This window comes from Idiotropiscis lumnitzeri, chromosome 4 (assembly GCF_059441095.1).
Source record: "Idiotropiscis lumnitzeri isolate Australia: NSW breed Sydney's pygmy pipehorse chromosome 4, RoL_Ilum_1.0, whole genome shotgun sequence".
In the NCBI taxonomy this organism is placed as follows: Eukaryota; Metazoa; Chordata; class Actinopteri; order Syngnathiformes; family Syngnathidae; genus Idiotropiscis; species Idiotropiscis lumnitzeri.
This window is the reverse complement of record NC_142394.1, coordinates 25,448,933-25,466,173: the sequence shown is the minus strand read 5'-3', so window position 1 is coordinate 25,466,173 and position 17,241 is coordinate 25,448,933. Positions and strand designations below refer to the sequence as shown.

Below are 17,241 nucleotides of genomic sequence, written 5' to 3'. Positions count from 1 at the left end.
CGGAAGTATTGACTTACCGACTTATCGCCGGCTTCACGTAGAAGGGCGTGTCTGCCCCTTTTTATTTTGAAAGCTTATCCGGAAAACTTCTCTTTACTTGCGACCTCACTCTTTCACCAGAGTGGTTCTGTACTTTATAAACGCCTTTCCTAAAAAAAAAAACAAAGAAATACAACAACACTCGAGTCTTGGCGTGGGGGTAGGGGGTGCAATGACAGGAAGTTAATCATATAGCAACAGCGAGTCGCAGATTTTTACCCTTTTTGAGGGAGTTGCTGACTGGCTGAGTGCTAGCTGGTTAGCTCACTCGCCACATCAGCGAAGACGTTGTGCGCGTAAGATAAGCGTGGCGAAAAGAAGAAGAAGAAGAAGCGGTAGCGGCAGCAGCAGCGCGTATGTGTGTATCGAGGGGAGCTGGCCTTCATTAGACCCCGCGACGACGAGCTGGAGAGCTTCCACACTCCCCCCCCCCACGTTCTTGTCTTTCCCGGTGCAGCATCCCGTCGAGATGGGTGAGTCGCTAGGCGCTCAGCTAACAAGCTAACCTGTCAATCAAAATCATCTTGGAGGGGGTATATTTTTAATATAATGACGTCATCACAGTCGCTATCTCAGTTGCTATGTTATTAGCGATATAAGGAGGAAATGGCAGTCTGGCGGGCGGGATATCTTGTGTGTGCGCGCGCGTGTGTGTGTGTGTGTGATTAGGATGCTGCATTGCAACGACAGTAAATAGTGTTCTGCTTCTCGGGAGGCTTGGGTGTGGGCTCCTTCGTCGGAAATGACACCGCCGGTTGCGCTGCTGATGGTGCAGATGGCACTCCTCCATCTTTACAGCTGTTACGCAACACAATCCGCCTGCATGTTACTCCGCTGGAGCATTTCTTTCTTCATTTAGGTCAGGGCTCGGCAAAAATAGGGCCACATACGAGCCGCCAGTCAGGACCAGCAAAGACTTCTGTGCTGGCAGAAAGACTGAACTACGTTGTGATTCTAAATTTGAGTATTTGAGCCATGAATTTGCGTGGACTTATTCCCAACTCTCAGGGTTTCTCTTGACTGCACCGCTTCTAATATCTGTTGGATTTATTTGTCCAAGCAGATTTGCACCTCTATGGCCCGCCACATACAGTGACATAACTTGAACTGTACAATCCATCCATCCATCCATCCATCCATTATCTGAGCCGCTTATCCTCACGAGGGTCGCCGGCGTGCTAGAGCCCAGCTATCTTCGGGCAGGGTACACCCTGGACTGATTGCCAGCCAACAGCAAGATGAACAACCATCCGTACTCACAAGCACACCTAGGGGCAATCCAGAGTGACCAATCGAGCAACCGTGCATGTTTTTGGAATGTGGGAAGAAACCAGAGCGCCTGGAGAAAACCCACACAGGCACGGGGAGAACATGCAAACTCCACACAGGAAGGCCAGAGCCGTAATCAAACCCTGCGCCTCTGTACTCTGTCTTATAAATTACATTTGCCAACTCACCCGTGCATATTTATTGTTGGAAAGCTGAATATCAATTCTGTGGTATGACTCGCCGGCTGGACCTCTCTTGGTGCCCGGAAACATTGATTTTATCTCTGTATTTTTTTTTTGTAGGGTGCTTTTTCAATGAATGACATTTTGCACTCATTTCTACGAGGAAAGATGAGTTGAGATAAATATGTTTTGTGTTACAAAGGTAGCCAGGGAACAAATTGAGATCAGATCTCAAAGCACTCCTGTACATATATATCATTTTTATCATATGTATTATTATGAAACTGATGATTCAATAGTATTTTTCATCTCAATCTCGCACAATGTGGTACCAATCGCTAAATACAGCCGATTCTCAATGAAGTCTTTTTGGTTCCAGACAACCTGAGTGACGCCCTGGCGAAGCTGAAACTGGCATCCGCAGACAGCGCCTCGGACAGCGTGGAGAGCTGTCTGGACTGCCTGCTGAAAGCGCTGCTCAACAATAGTAAGCTTCCAAATACGCTCACCCCGAGCTCCGACCAGAACCATTAACTGGATGCGTTTCCCGCAGACACGGAGGCCAGTGTGAAGATCCAGGAGATGGGCGTTCTTCCCTTGCTCTCCACTCTGCTACACCCTCAGTCATCTTGCACCCCCAAAGTCGCCAATGTCATCGCAGAGGTGGCCAAAAATGGTGAGGGCACATCTCCATGCAAAAAAAAAAACACATTGCGTAGTTTATGACCTGTGCAATGTTTTCCTTTCTAGAGTTCATGCGGACTCCCTGTGTGGAAGCCGGCCTCATCCCTCCGCTCATTCAGCTGTTGAACTCCACCGATCAGGAGATTCTACTGCAGACGGGTCGGGCTCTTGGCAACATCTGTTATGACAGCCGTAAGTTAGCTGTGTCGTATGAATGTTGAGTCCCGTAAAGGGTTTTGGCTTTCAAGGGCCCGACAGGTTGCGAGCGTTGTGGGCTTTGGGATATGATGTTTGCAGGCGGAAAAAAAACAGCCGAGCCACCAGTCACGCATATCATCTTCATGATGATTGTTTTTACGCAGTTATTGAAAAAGTCTGTCTGTCTCATCACATTCAAACAGTTGTTTCTTTCTTTTTTTTTTTCTCGGAAATGCAAATGACATGCATTGGACGGCTATTGATATACTTAATTGTTGTGTTTTTTTTTTTTTTCCCCCGCCTTTTTTGAAAGCTGTGATTGATACTTTCACGATATACCAACTGCTTTCGAATTTATGGACTTCTTGATACGTTTTAAAGACGGATTAAAGCACAGCCTGCTGTCGAGCTTTCAATACCAGCTGTCGGTTCTGGCGCTTTGTGTGCTGGAAAGCTCGCTCATCTGTGGAATTCTGTGGGATGTGGCATTTGTTCTTGGCTTGATTATGGACTCAATGGTGGGAGTGCGAAGAAGCATGTCGCTCATCCTTTTGCTGTTTAAAATGGTGGTGGGGAAAAAGATAAGAGTCGAGCCTTCCTTAGTAGATGTTTGTCTATTGATCGCTCGATCGATATATCGGTGCTGTCGAGCGATTACAATTTTTATCTAATTAATTGTAAGATTTCCTTAATTAATCGTGATGATCACATTTTTCGACTACTTTTTTTGTGAATCTTGTAACAGATATTTAACTCTTCTCGAAAAATAAATTTCTAGTTAATTAAGTGTATTATCCGTCTTATAGCACAAAATATGACCCCCAATTTCTTTGGATTTTTTTTTTTTTTTTTTTTAGATTTGTTGACTACAAATATTCTGTTGACTGTATGGATAGAACAATACATTACTAATAATTTCCCTTTTTTTTTTTTTTTTTTTTTTTTTAAATAATTAATAATTTTTTTTCTTTATGGTTGATTTGTGTCCCGGCCTCTTTTGTTTTGCAGATGAGGGCAGGAGTGCAGTTGACCTGGCAGGAGGGGCTCAGATAGTAGCTGAACACATTAAAAGCCTCTCCCAAAATACAGAGCCGGAAAATGAGAAGCTCTTGACAGTCTTTTGTGGCATGCTGATGAACTATAGCAATGATAATGGTAATGATCATCTAATACGCCGGTCTTCTCTTGTACGCCATTAAAAAAAAAAAAAAAAAAAAACTTTTCTCATCTCTCTGCCATGCTCAGCTATTTTTCCAGCTTTACCTCTGAAGTTAGATCATAAACTAATGATAACTTACCGCATTCTACACGCGAGGCAATGAAAATGGACCTGCGAGCAATTTGGGGCCCTTTGGTGGACAATGTGTTAAAGGTGTGCACAAGCTTTAATCGCGTCCTTCACGGTCACAATAGTTTTAACAAAATATCCGTCTGATTTTACGTTCCCACCGACACCCCCTTCCCCTTGTGTAGATTCCCTCCAAAGCCAACTGATCAGCATGGGCGTGATCCCCACTCTGGTGAAGCTGCTCGGCATCCATTCCCACAATTCTGCCCTGACGGAAATGTGTCTCATCGCTTTTGGGAATTTAGCCGAACTCGGTGAGTTTAGCTGCTCAGCCCACACGCAATCGGGAAAACTCAAATCCTTCTCGTGTCCGTCTGTTCTGGAGACGGAATTGAAAGGTGATTGCATTCAGGCAAAACCTCATGTTGTCTTTTGAAATGATTCTAGAAGTGGCCAAATAAATCCCACAGTGGCCACAATGGTGCTAAAATGACTGACAGTAGCCACAAAAGACAAATTAAGATGCGGAGCTTTGCCGAAAGCTGATGTTATTCAACATGGAGATGACGTCGTTTGTCATTTCTGAAGTGGCCGCCATTGTCTCGTCAGAGTCGAGCAAGGAGCAGTTTGCCTCCACCAACATTGCTGAGGAGCTGGTTCGCCTTTTCCGGAAGCAAGTGGAGCATGAGAAGAAAGAAATGATATTTGAGGTCCTGGCTCCCCTCGCGGAAAATGGTAATGTACCATGTTGTCCTTTTAAAAAAAAAAAAAAAAAAAAAATGTCTCATTCATAATATAAAACCTGGCCATAAAAACACCCAAAAAGTTTTCTAGTTCACTTAATTAGTCTCATCTATGCTTGTGATGTACGGTGACAGGCGGTGCAATTAAATGTTCTTCCACTAGATGGCAGTAAGCACAGTTCACCTGTGCATCCACCTGTTGCTAATCACACAACAGAAGGACATAAATAAAAATTTAATCCATCCATCCATAATCATACTTGTCATTATTAGAAGTAGTCATATGATTATTAGATTTGGAATAGCACACAAATTCCTGACTCATCCTTTCCTTCGCTCCCATGCAGATGTGATCAAGTTGCAGATGGTGGAGGCAGGCTTGGTGGAATGTCTCCTGGAGGTGGTGGCCCAGACTGTGGACGGCAAGCGGGAAGAAGACGTCGCCCAGCTGAAGACGGCTTCTGACCTCATGGTGCTCCTGCTGCTCGGAGGTAAAACGCCACTTTCACATCTGCGTCCCCGGCTCCATCCCCGTTCAAAATTCTTGACGGTCTGTGCAGACGAGTCCATGCAGAAGCTGTTTGAGGGAGGCAAGGGCAGTGTTTTCCAGAGGGTTCTTTCCTGGATCCCGTCGCACAACCACCAGCTGCAACTGGCTGGTGCGCTTGCCATTGCGAATTTTGCCCGAAATGGTAAGACTTAAGAAGCTGCCGATTTGTTGGATCACGTCGATAATTCAACGCCCGAACCCATTTTTTTTTTCCTCTGTGGACAGATGGCAACTGCATCCACATGGTGGACACTGGTATCGTACAGAAGCTTTTGGAGCTGTTGGATCGGCACATTGAAGAAGGCAACGTCACAGTTCAACACGCAGCACTCAGTGCTCTTCGGAACTTGGCCATACCCGGTGAGCCGAGTCCGAATAGTCGATATACTAACAGTCAACAGTTTGGACACGCTCTCCTGCTCAGGTCCAAACCTTTGACTGACAGTCTTTCTAAACGTATACAATCCAATGCCGTAACGTATGATTCTGTGTCATGTCGCACTAGTTGTGAACAAATCCAAGATGTTGTCAGCTGGAGTCGCAGATGTGGTGTTGAAGTTCTTGCAGTCAGAAATGCCGCCCGTCCAGTTTAAGCTTCTGGGGACCTTACGCATGCTCATCGACACACAAGGTAGACGTCCCATCCTTCAAGTCATAGCAATAGAGGGAGCGCCTGATTATCGAGGGGGATTACCTTCCAGGCCCACCCGCAGTTGCTGAAAATCAAACCATGTTTCCGGGTCATGATGACTTAAGAAGTTGCAATAACCTCCCCAAAAAAGATGCTAGAGTTATCTGTACAAATGAGCATTGATTATGAAATGTAGGAAGGTGGAAATGCCATGTTTGGGTTTTTTTTTTCATTTGTATTTATTTATTTTTTTAATTTTTATTTATTTTTATTTTTTTAACCTTTGTGTTTGTTTGGGTGGGGGGATTTTGTTTATATATATATATATATAAAATGTATTTATTTTATTTTATTTTTTGAAAAAAGGAAATACACTGTCAGATATGATGCTTGTAATAATGAGGTATGTGTTCAATACAGAAAAAGTTGCAAAAATTTCACTGATACAATGAGGATTATGCAAAAAATAATAAAATAAATAAATGCACAATACAAGGTGGCTGCAGAAGGTGAACTGCGAAATGACATCACCATGAAACAAGTGGTGATGAAAACGCCCTGAATCTGCCCCGTTGTTGGTTTCAGTGGAAGCTGCCGACCAGCTTGGGACCAACGGGAAGCTGGTGGAGCGGCTGGTGGAGTGGTGTGAAGCCAAAGATCATGCCGGGGTTATGGGCGAGTCCAACAGGCTCCTTTCTGCTCTCATTCGACACAGCAAGTCCAAGGTCTGACAGCCAGCCAGTTTGATTCGAAGCACACTGACTGATTATTACAGATTTATTATTATTATTTTTTTTAATATGCTCTGTCAGGATGTAGTCAGGACAGTCATCCAGGGAGGAGGAGTCAAGCACTTAGTCACCATGGCAACTAGTGAGCACATGATAATGCAGAATGAAGCGCTGGTGGCGCTGGGCCTCATTGCAGCTCTAGATTTGGGTGAGAGCAATGACCAGAAATGACTTCTGATTTTGAAACAGTCCCTGAAATAAGCTGTTCTTATCATCAATTCATAGTTGCAGCGGAGAAGGACTTTGAGGAAGCGAACCTCGTTGCTGTGCTTCACAAGCTCTTGTCTGATGAGAGGAGTGCGCCGGAGATTAAATACAACTCCATGATCCTCATCTGTGCCGTCATGGGTTCCGGTGAGACTACACACGTGTTTAAAAATGACACTTCTGTGGTAAATGCATAAGATAGTGATTTATTAATTTCTTTTATTTTAGTGGGTTCAGATGTTGCCTTCGTATCCCATTTTATTGAAATATCAAATGTAGTGTTGGTGGTGTTTACCACTCAACATTTGTGAGAGCACTGCAAGCTGAAGTGTGAAGTGATGGAATTGGAAGTGTTAGTGGAAGACAAATTACAGTTTACAGAGAAGAATTCAACTGCTCCAATCATTTTTGGGAAGCCAGCGTTAGCATGAAAGGTCTCTTTTTATGTTTGTGTTTGATTTCACTATTCCAATGTGGCCATCCTGCATATTTAAAATGAAAATGCAAATTCAAACACAAAATTGCAGATATTTGCTGTCGGGTGGGATCCTTTTTATATTGTCCCAAATCGCAACTTTTCAGGAAATGGTAAACACCAACTTCCTTGAGTTTCCATTTTTCAAGTTATTATTTTTGCTGTATATTGCGCACCAACATATCAGGAAAACACCAATCCAAAATCATGCTAAGCAATATGGATGGATTCACGTTTACATTTGTGGGTTAGTCGTGTCGAAGAAGCCTTGACTCCTCTCTGCGCTCTCAGAGCCACTCCACAAAGAAGTCCAGAGCCGGGCGTTCATCGACGTGGTGTCCAAGCTTCGCTCGCATGAAAACAAGACGGTGTCCCACCAGGCGTCGCTCACGGAGCAGCGGCTAACCGCCCAGAGCTAAGCGGCCGGGTTCCACGGCAACACCAACCTCCCCCCTCCCCCTCCCTGCACCTGATGAATGCGCCCCCCCCTTGTACTGTAAGCCCATCGTCACGTGCCAAGGTACCATGTTGCATTAACTACCGCACCGACATCCTCTTGCGTCGCGTATGAATATGTCATTTACATTTGCAACCGTAAAAGCAGTCGTAACAATGAGATTTATTGAGGCGAGGTAGCAGAGTTCCATGCGTCAATCTTTCCTCGACCTGTGCACGCTAGAGTTGTCACGGTACCAAAATTCGGACTTCGATACCCTACCTGTGTGAAGTACCTCAACACTGACGCTGAAACGATACCGCGGCAAAAACCTGAAACCGACATGGATGATCCGATTGCTCATGTTTTTAGTATTTGTGTCAGATTATATGTCATTATTAAATATAGGGATGTTCGATACCACTTTTTTTTTTACAATCGATAGTTGTACATGTATTTACTCTTGAGTACTCACTGTTATTTAAGTACCGATACTGACAGTTCTTTAAAAAATACCCCATTTTAATTGACGCAATATTTTACAGGAGACTATTAAATATCTTGATGCAAGGACACTCTGACTCCTTTTTTTTTTTTTTTTTTTGAGAACTATTTGTAGAAGCAGTGGTACTAAAAATCCGTGGTATTGTTTCATTTTTGCCGCTGTGGTATCGCTTTTGCAGTTCCGGTACATCGCGCAACGCTGGTGCAAGCGCCTTCGCAGCACTCTTAGAACGAACATAAACTGTGACGCCAGCTGCCATATTAAGTGTCGTTCTGTCGTGTTGCATGTTTACTTTGGTCCAGTTTATCGCTGATGCAAGAGTGGGGAACCCCTTTCAGTTTTTTTAAGAGGTCATCCATTTTTAGTAAATATATGAATATAAAGCTTTTTTTTCTTTTTTTTTTATTTATTTATTTTTTTTAGACTTGCCCGGCCGGCCACGCACCATAAACTACTCGCAAAATGTGAAGGATAGTTTAATGTGTGCATTAAAAATTTTAGAGGTCAGATTCCGTTCACCAGTTTGTAGTGCATTTTTAGGCTCATCCAGAAATTTCACGAAACATCCCCTAATTCTTTTTGGTGACTTCCCCACCTTTGTTCTGCTTGATTTGTTGAAGTTTAAATCTTTTTTTTGTATTTTTCTTCATTTTTTTCATTTAACGTTGATCCAGTACGTGTTCGGGCTGCTGACATCGGGTCTACAGATTTATGGAGAAAGTCGGAACAAACTAGTGAGGCACTTTTCATAAGTCGTGTCTCATTCACTAAGAAAACAACCGCGTTACCTCATGGATCGGCTGTTTATCTACTTAACTGCAGAGTGTCAGGCATCTGAGGCGGGTCGCTGGGGGATCCTTTTACACAAAACCCTAGCCAAGGCAGGATCTTTGAAATTTGCTAGGCATGTGTATCACATCACAAAACATCTCAACACACCCTACCTGAAAACGTACAGGAAGTCAGCCATTTTGGCTTGAAGCAGCCATTTTTAGGATGTTTTTGGTCATTTCCAGGAGTCTTTGAGATGTTGTGACACATATTAAACATTTGCCTTTTCATCATCGCTTGTGGTCAGCTTTACAGATGACATGTCTGCTCTGGGCATCCGGGCTAAGGAAATGCAGACCGCAAATTACTTTGCATCCCCCTCGGTTTGTGTCTGTGCTGTTTCTACTGTAGATGAAATCAAATGGAGTGCAGTGTCCATGAGAGTGAAGGCCACAAATTGGAAAGTACGGTTTATATCGGGGGCGGTTTTGTGAGTGGTTCACCCCCTTACCTGTGTCACTGGTGCGTTGTCGAAAACCTGTTGAGATATCATAACATTATTCGTTGGGAGCACAAAAAAAAAATATTAAAAAGTAAAAATTATTATTTTATTTTTTTTACACTTTTAGCAGTGATAAAAGCGCAGCTAGCGCCGGCAATTAAATGCACATTAGTGAAAGAAATGCATGAGCTGCCACCCCAATGGATATCTGAAGATTGCTTTATCATATCACATCGAATATACTGTAAATCTTGGCATGTCCAAAATCTATAACAAATATTATCATATTGTTGTTTTTTTCTCCTTTTTTTTTTTTAAAGGTATGAGTGCTTATTTATCAGATGTGCTCTTCATGAGTTGTATCCATAGCAACAGCATACAAGTACTATTAACGTAAATGTTTGTTGTAAATGTCAAAAAGTTGTACATTTGGAAGATTGTAACAGAAGATAATTAAAAGCTGATAGCTAGCGGGGGTTAACTGTCTTTGTTTCTTTAATATCCGAACTGAAAAATATATATATTTTTTTACGATAAACGCAAAGCAATGGCGGTGAATGAATGCAATACAAACCCCCGGACACAGCACGTTGGCTACACATTTTTAAAGTCCCTTCACACAATCTTGGTCAACATTTCAGTCATTTATTTTTAAACCCATCCCCCATTTTCAAGGTTATGTGTGAGAACATATGTACCATAAATAATACTTTTGTGGGAAATACCGTGACCTAAAACAACCCAACGAACAGTGGCCAGTGATGAGTATTTTACACACTCATGAATCATATAAAATACAATGCCTTTTTTTTTTTTTTTTTAGGAGTAAGTCATCGTGTTTATAAAAAAAAAAAAATAAAAAAAAAATCAAATACAAGATGCTTGTGCCAGGTTTCATTCAAGTGCAGAAACACAGTTGTCACAAATGAGCTGCAAAGGTAATATTCAATTAACGAAAACATGACAGCTCCCACCGCATAACCAAAACTAAACGATTAGTACTCGTTACTGACACATTTTTAAAACAGTGCATTAAACGCCTTCCAAAAACAACTACTTGTGCCCGAAACCTTTCACAACATTGAAGACCTCAAATGACACTTAACTCAAAACAAAGGGAAAAAAAACGTCTGAAAATTTTTGAACCCTCAAACTCGTTATGTGAAATGTGACGTGAAACATCATCAGTAAAGTAACGTTTTTTTTTTGTTTTTTTAAATGGATAAAGTTAGCACCCTCTAACGGTTCATGGTTTACGTAAAAAGTCACATAAAACATTATACAGTAAATCGAATATTTTTTGATGTCTAAAGTTGTACTAGAACCAAAGTCTAATGCAGTGGTTCTCAACTGTTGTCACGCTGGGACCCGCAGCTTCCCGTTGTTGCAAGGTTGTGACTCACTTTCCTCAAAGTTAAAAATAAAACATTTTTGGTTTAAAAATCGACTTTGAAAATACATGGTACGGTGCATATTTTTAAAAGCTGTTTTCAAATGAATTTGACCATACCGCCATTAGCATAGTGCTAGCAGTGATGCCCGTGAGCCACATTCCATATGTGAACTTTCATATTGTACCGAAAAAAATCAATTACTAATAAACGTCATTTTTTTATACGCTTTTCGGTCCAACAACCAGTTGAGAATCACTGGTCTAATGGATCATGTGTCACAAAAATAAATACAGCAGGGCTTTGTTCTAAACTAGACACAATACGGAAAAATACTGACCTAATGTTAAATGGGAAGTCAACCCCGAAATATTCTTTTCAATAAAATGATCTATGCACCTTCACTAGTCAAAACATGGCATTCAGATTAAGATTGCGATTGTGGACCACGAGTTAAGCAACAAAATCACGGCTCACCTGTTTTCTGAAGTTTCACCCTGAGCGACTGTGATGTCATTTTCAGTCGACAGAGGTGACAAAATGGCCGCCCGATGAGACGGACAAAACCGGGTGGATTTTATTGCTGAACTCGTATACCACAAGCAAAATATTCACGTATTTTCCGGACTATAAGCCGCTACTTTTTCCCTAGATTTTGAACCACGCGGCTTATACAACAGTGTAGTTTTTCTGTGGATTTTTGTTTCACCGGTAGGGGGCGCTAGTTCAGAAAATACGCTAAATAAATCTCTTTTTTTTTTTAATTCTTTCTCTTGGGTCTGTTCTGCTTTAATTAGAAAAGTTGTTGCCGTGTTAAAAGGCACTCTTTTAACAATGTGTTTATGTACCTTTATGTGCATTCACAGTACAAAATCGTTCTGAACATACAGTACATTTTTTTCAACATAGAAAACTGCGGTTTATAGCCTGGTGCGGCTTGTATATCTTTTTCTTTTTGTTTTTTCCTTTCCATGGGTTCACCATATAGTCCGTAAAATACAGTAATCAGAATGCCAGGTTTCGCCAAGTGGGCCTGCATAGAACAAATTTTTGTTCAGAACTTTTTGGACGGGATGACTTCCCCTTTAAAAGCATTTCTCAAATGCTCTGTGTAGTTCTCAAATGCAGTCATTTGAATCCCTCAAAATTCAACAGGTGGTCCTTTTTGAGTGGTCCAAGGTAAGCAATGTATTAGCCATGTTAGCTCAAAATGCTAACGTGACGCTACTATCCGTCAGCCCTAGCAAGCTTAATCTGTTAAACTAACGAGGCTAGTTCCTAGTTGTCCGCATTTAAATAATCTTATTGCTGTTTTTAATGATTGTAATGGAAAATAGACAACTAGACAACTTTACCGGAACAGTGTTTTAACTACAACAGTAAAAGGACGGGCAGTGTTATTCTTTTTTTTTTTTACATGTGTCTATACTGTACATACATCATCTTTTTCACACAGTAGTAGTGCCTTAAAAAAAAGGTGCTGGCTCAGTGAGTAGTGCAGGTGAATGTCCCCATCATTGACGTCCACACGGAGGCCTCAAGTCCTGCAGCTGACTCGTCAAAATCCACTAGAACAAGAGCAAGATAAAAAAAAAATTAAAAAAAGATCAAATTGGGTTGTTTTGTTAGCCATGGATAGACACATTTTTTTTTTGGGGGGGGGTTGCTTGTCATTGGCAATAATCTGACAAATGACAAACGGGGGAAAAAGAATGAGGAAGTACTCCCGTAGAAAGCAAGACAAGACATCACAACACATTTAAGCAACGTCACAACAAAGACACAAAGCACTGATGCTAACGCTAACGCAAAAAACAAAAAAATGTCCTGGCTGCTCCACCAATCAGGTGATCCCGTGTCACCATGACACCAACAGATACGATTCTCTTCATTACAAGCCAGTGCACATTGACGCCATTTTGAAATTTCCGTGATCTTTTTTGTGCTAAACGACTGGTGGTGCAAATGATTCTAAATGTTTCACATCAAGCCAACCAACACCCACCGGATACAAACACGCATAGCATGTGCCTCATGAGTAGTACGCCAGAGCGTTCTTGCCCGATTGAGGCGGGGGTCGACGTATGGAGAGTTGGGGGGGCACCCTGATGAAGCATGGGGGAAGAAAGATGGTGAAGTGACTTCCTGTATTGCCTGCTTGGAACCTCTCAAGTCAAATTTGTTCTCAAGCCAACCCGAGATGTTCACGAAAAATACCCGACACTTCTTATACACCAGTGCTTCTCGATTATTTTCTGTTGCGCCACTCCTAGCAAGAGGAAAACAATTCACGCCCCCCCCCACCGACTGTATGTCACAACTATGAATAATAGCATTTTGGTTGCAAAATAAACCTACATTGTAGAGTTAAGACTCGTTGCACACAATGAGCAAGGAGAGCGCCACTGCCAACTACTGGAGTGGAAGCGCAATTACACTTTATTGTAGTAAGGTGGAAAAAAACGTGTTTTTGTTCACGCATGCCACCCTCAGCATCGCACCGCGCCCCATTATTTGAGAAGCACTGTTATACACGCAAAAAAAATCTATATTTGACTTTAGAGATTCCACCACATCCTGGTCACGTAGCAAAATGGAAGCTAAAATGTGTTGAGATGAAGTTGGACCAATTAGGGAAAAAAATAATAATAATGTCAGTGGCATTGCGGTTATTTCCTTACCAACTCGCGCGCACGGCTTCTATGTCACTCACTAAGTTCTGCGCCAAACAAATTCCAAAGATCTGTGGACGAAAAAAATATAAACTCTTTCGACGAATTTTGCTGAATTAGCCAAGAGTGAAATAAGTTGGCGAGACTGACCTGGAGCAACGCAACGCCAATGAATATTCCCGCCACTAGGGTGAGGTTATCCTGTAGCCACTTCTCAAACTGCGGCACGCAGCCTTTCACGTTGATGGAGTCCTTCTGCACCGAGTCCTGTGTAACGCAAACACAAAAGTCACGCTTCATTTATTTATCTTTTTTTTTAAGAAAAACATCACTAAGAGCGTAAAGGCTTAAGCTACCAGCAAAAGTTACATCTCGAAGGTGTCAGTGTCATGACTCCATTCTGTATTGCTTGGTTGAAAATATGATTAATAATAATGTCTCTAAATGACACACTTACTGGTTTTGCTCGAATGTCATATCCACATTGCGTGTTTATTACATCCTCCTGAAGATGGGAAAAATAATAAATAAAATGATCCACCTTGTTTAAATAATAGCAAAGTGTCCATATAGACCAGGTGTCTTTGCACGTACTGCGGGGTCCTTGGTGCAGCAGGAGAAGGGAACGCCGCACTTTTCTCGACTGGGGTTTGCATCGGTGCAGTTAAAGTAGATGTTGAGGTTCCAGTCGTCCGCTCCAAAAGCGCCGCAGCACTCCCACTGAAACGCGGCAGTTGCAAAGTAAAACGTGTTACATTATTTGCCGTGCCTATTTTAGGCCACTAAAAACTAACACTCTTAATATTGCACGTTATAAAAAAAATACAGTATTAACATTATTAAATAGATCACGGACGGGCAACTGGCGGCCCCACGACCACACTCTGAGGGGCCACTTAATGATTTAAAAATTTATATCGAATAAAAAAAAATTATCATTAAAAAATAATAATAAATTAAATGTGTTTTCTTGTCTCAGCAGTTTTTGCCATCCTTGAATGGTAATTTTTAATTATTATGCAAGAAAAATGCACTGGGGAAAAGAAAAAAAATCACTGTATTTTTATTTAGTTTTTTGTTTCAAACCCTTTGTTGTTGGACTTGGACAGTGATACTTTTATATATGCATTGGAAAATGTATTATCAAAAATGAAATATATTACCAGCACGTACTTTGTCCATATTCAAAACAGCATTTTTGACAGCTGGTTCGGTAAATGTGTGGCCCTATGTGATGCTATTCGTTAGTCCGTCTATGGCATTTCAATAAGCTAAGCACACAGGATGAGGTTTTAAATACAAAACGGATAAGAAAATTAATTAATGGTGTTATTATGCGGCAATGCTTAACTCTTCATTATTTTGAAATAACTATTGAGCGTATAATTTGATCTTACATATTCCTGAGTGAAATCGATGAGGTTCTGCAGGTCGATGTCGTCCCGGTAAGCCCGGATATTGTTGTTGATGAACAAGTTCAACTGGTCCTTAATCCAGTCCTTGAAGACGAAAGCCAGGATTCCGGTGGTGAGCTCCAGAAAAAAGATGATTCCCAGGAACACCGAGAACTGCGGGAGGAAAAGATTTTCAGCCACGCGGAAAGAACGCCGTTCACACTCGGCCGACGGTTATCGGTCACGACTGAATGGAAGTTGAGCGTTCGCTAAATGCATGCAACGTACAAATTTGAGCAGGAAGGTGTTTTCCCGCAGTGCTCCGATGCACCCGGCGAAGCCCAGAATGAACATGACACAGCCGACCACCATGAAGAGCCACACCGGGTCTAGACCCCCCAGATCCGTGATGGACGAAATGTTGGACAGAACCCCCTGGAAGAGAGACACATAATCACGCATCACAGCGACAAGGAGCCGCTGCAGCACAGTGGGACCCTCGCGACGTCGGCTCAAGTGAGGTCAGCTAACATTTCACGTTAGAATATTGCTTGATAAATTATGTTGTGGGGTTAGGGTTAAAAAAATATATGTGACAAATGTCCAGCAGGGGGTGCTGTTATATTAGTTTTTTTGTTGGATACCCTAAAATGTTAAGAGAAATAGAAATAATACAATTAAAAATTCTACTTTTTGCTTTTTAAGTTGAATGTCTACACTAGAGGTGCAACAATTTTAACAACAACTAATCAATTCTCAAATTAATCATTTTTTGTTTATCAATTAATTGTATAGATACCTTATTTCAATTTAAAATGTTCTAAATGCCCAGAAATGTCAGCTTTTAAACACATTTCTTTGTGTTGCGTCACAATAAAACATTTGCTTAACTTTCAATGATCAAAATTTTTTTTTCTGAGATACAGATCAAACCAGTAACCGAATCATAATTAAGTTTTTGTGCATTTTTTGTAATGTGAATTTCAATAAAGGAATGGATAATCCAAGATATTTCTTATCCTATTGATCAATTTATTTGACAGAAATAATCAACAGATGAAATGATTATTAAAATAATTATTAGTTGCAGCCCTAGTCTCCACTCACCTTCTCACTCCATGCCCACAAGCCAATTCCAACCAAGGCCATGCCCAGCAGCTGCAAATTTAAAAAAAATGAAATAGAATTTGCACAAAAAAAAAGAAAGAAGTGAAATGAAAAACACTTGATAAACTCGAAATGCTTGCCATGAGCGTTAAAACAATTTTAAGCTGCCGATGTCTGTCCACGAAAACATAGAGAAGCACTTAGAAGTCAGCAAAACAAGTGTACAATACACAAAATGAAAATATTTTGGAAAGTGACTTGCAGCTTTCCACAAAACTTGTGTTTGATGTCTTTGTAAGGCTGACAATGAAGGGCACCAACAAGCCGATTAGCAGCTGTCACCCAGCTTTTGGTACTGCACCAGCAGGGCTCCATTCCGTTATTTACGGCGCAAAACGCGTCTCTGAAAGCTATTTGGCTGAATCTCGATTCGGAATCGGAACAGATGTGACGACGCAGGCCTTCTCGCTTACCCAAAAGAGGATGTTGAATCCAAAAATGAAGTATTTGATGCAGCAGCTGACTTCGTGGCCTTTGTAGTGATTCCCTGACATGTTTGCTCATTATCGGCTACTCGAGCGACAATAAAAAAGAAAAGGGGAAAGGAAATCGAGTGCAGCACAATTGAAAACAAAAACACGGACGGGCCTGCTTCACGGGCTTTGTGGAGCGGGTTCAAGAAGCACTCCGCGGATGCATCTCATCACCATATCCGCTAGTCGAAATGTTCTCAAAAGTCGTTCGCTGGTCAGTTTAATGTCATGATGAGGCGCTCCCTTGGCACGTATGCACGCAGTAATCCAAATTTAACAAGCGCCTTCGTCCGTTTATGGCCGTGTATTCAAAGACGCGTTCCTTCGCTTTGGGATAGTGCGCCCCACGGAAGGCGGAACCGACGAGGCAGGTGCTCTGCTCTCATTGGCCGACGGCAACATTGAAGGATACCACTGCAAACCAATCATAACGCAAAGGGAAAAATGCACTTCCGGCGCAGTAATTACTCATTTCCTGTTAAGACATAATTTTCCGACCAACATTCTTTATTCACCAATACCAGCATCTATTATCCCATGAAACTGAATTGCAAAATGAACAAACAGCACACAACCGGGCAGGTATGGAGCCGCTCAGAGAGGCAATGTGGAGCGAGACTACGAAAGAATCTTCAAATGAAGTCTAAATGGAAAGGGAATCAGTGGAAGCAGGCCAGAATTGGAATTATCTGCTCCCTCCTAAGAGCTCAAATAAGGGGGTGAGCAGCAGCATTTTGGACCAATTGGAGTCGGATGAGGGAGGAATCAGAATCAGAATGGTCCTTATTGACATCATTCTCAGTGTTCAACATGATTGGAGGGCTGGAGGACTGAGTGACTCAAAAATAAAGTGCATTACAGTAATCCATCTGA

General features: G+C 41.8%; 2 protein-coding genes across 4 annotated transcripts; one reads left to right on the top strand and one right to left on the bottom strand.

Annotated features, from left to right (window-relative positions):
- Positions 1-70: 70 nt before the first annotated feature.
- On the top strand, positions 71-8,068 carry rap1gds1 (RAP1, GTP-GDP dissociation stimulator 1). 2 transcript variants are annotated; one of them, XM_088294566.1, is made up of 15 exons: positions 71-512; positions 1,870-1,977; positions 2,044-2,166; positions 2,241-2,366; positions 3,381-3,527; positions 3,846-3,974; positions 4,270-4,395; positions 4,751-4,894; positions 4,964-5,095; positions 5,179-5,313; positions 5,459-5,584; positions 6,170-6,309; positions 6,397-6,523; positions 6,601-6,729; positions 7,349-8,068. In XM_088294566.1, the coding sequence occupies exons 1-15, from the start codon at positions 509-511 to the stop codon at positions 7,474-7,476; spliced, it is 1,824 nt and encodes a 607-aa protein (XP_088150692.1). In that variant the 5' UTR covers positions 71-508; the 3' UTR covers positions 7,477-8,068. The 2 variants fall into 2 exon arrangements, with proteins under 2 accessions (XP_088150692.1, XP_088150693.1); XM_088294567.1 differs by lacking the exon at positions 3,381-3,527 and having other exon boundaries at positions 72-512.
- A 1,832-nt stretch (positions 8,069-9,900) lies between these two features.
- LOC148338812 (tetraspanin-5-like) lies at positions 9,901-16,753 on the bottom strand. Of its 2 annotated transcripts, XM_088294570.1 has the most exons (10): positions 16,309-16,753; positions 15,836-15,886; positions 15,017-15,163; positions 14,732-14,902; positions 13,929-14,054; positions 13,792-13,839; positions 13,485-13,601; positions 13,344-13,405; positions 12,668-12,767; positions 9,901-12,230 (listed from the first exon to the last, which is right to left on the bottom strand). In XM_088294570.1, exons 1-9 carry the CDS (start codon positions 16,387-16,389, stop codon positions 12,695-12,697), a joined length of 876 nt encoding a protein of 291 aa, XP_088150696.1. In that variant the 5' UTR covers positions 16,390-16,753; the 3' UTR covers positions 9,901-12,230; positions 12,668-12,694. The 2 variants fall into 2 exon arrangements, with proteins under 2 accessions (XP_088150696.1, XP_088150697.1); XM_088294571.1 differs by lacking the exon at positions 12,668-12,767 and having other exon boundaries at positions 16,309-16,750.
- Positions 16,754-17,241: the final 488 nt, after the last annotated feature.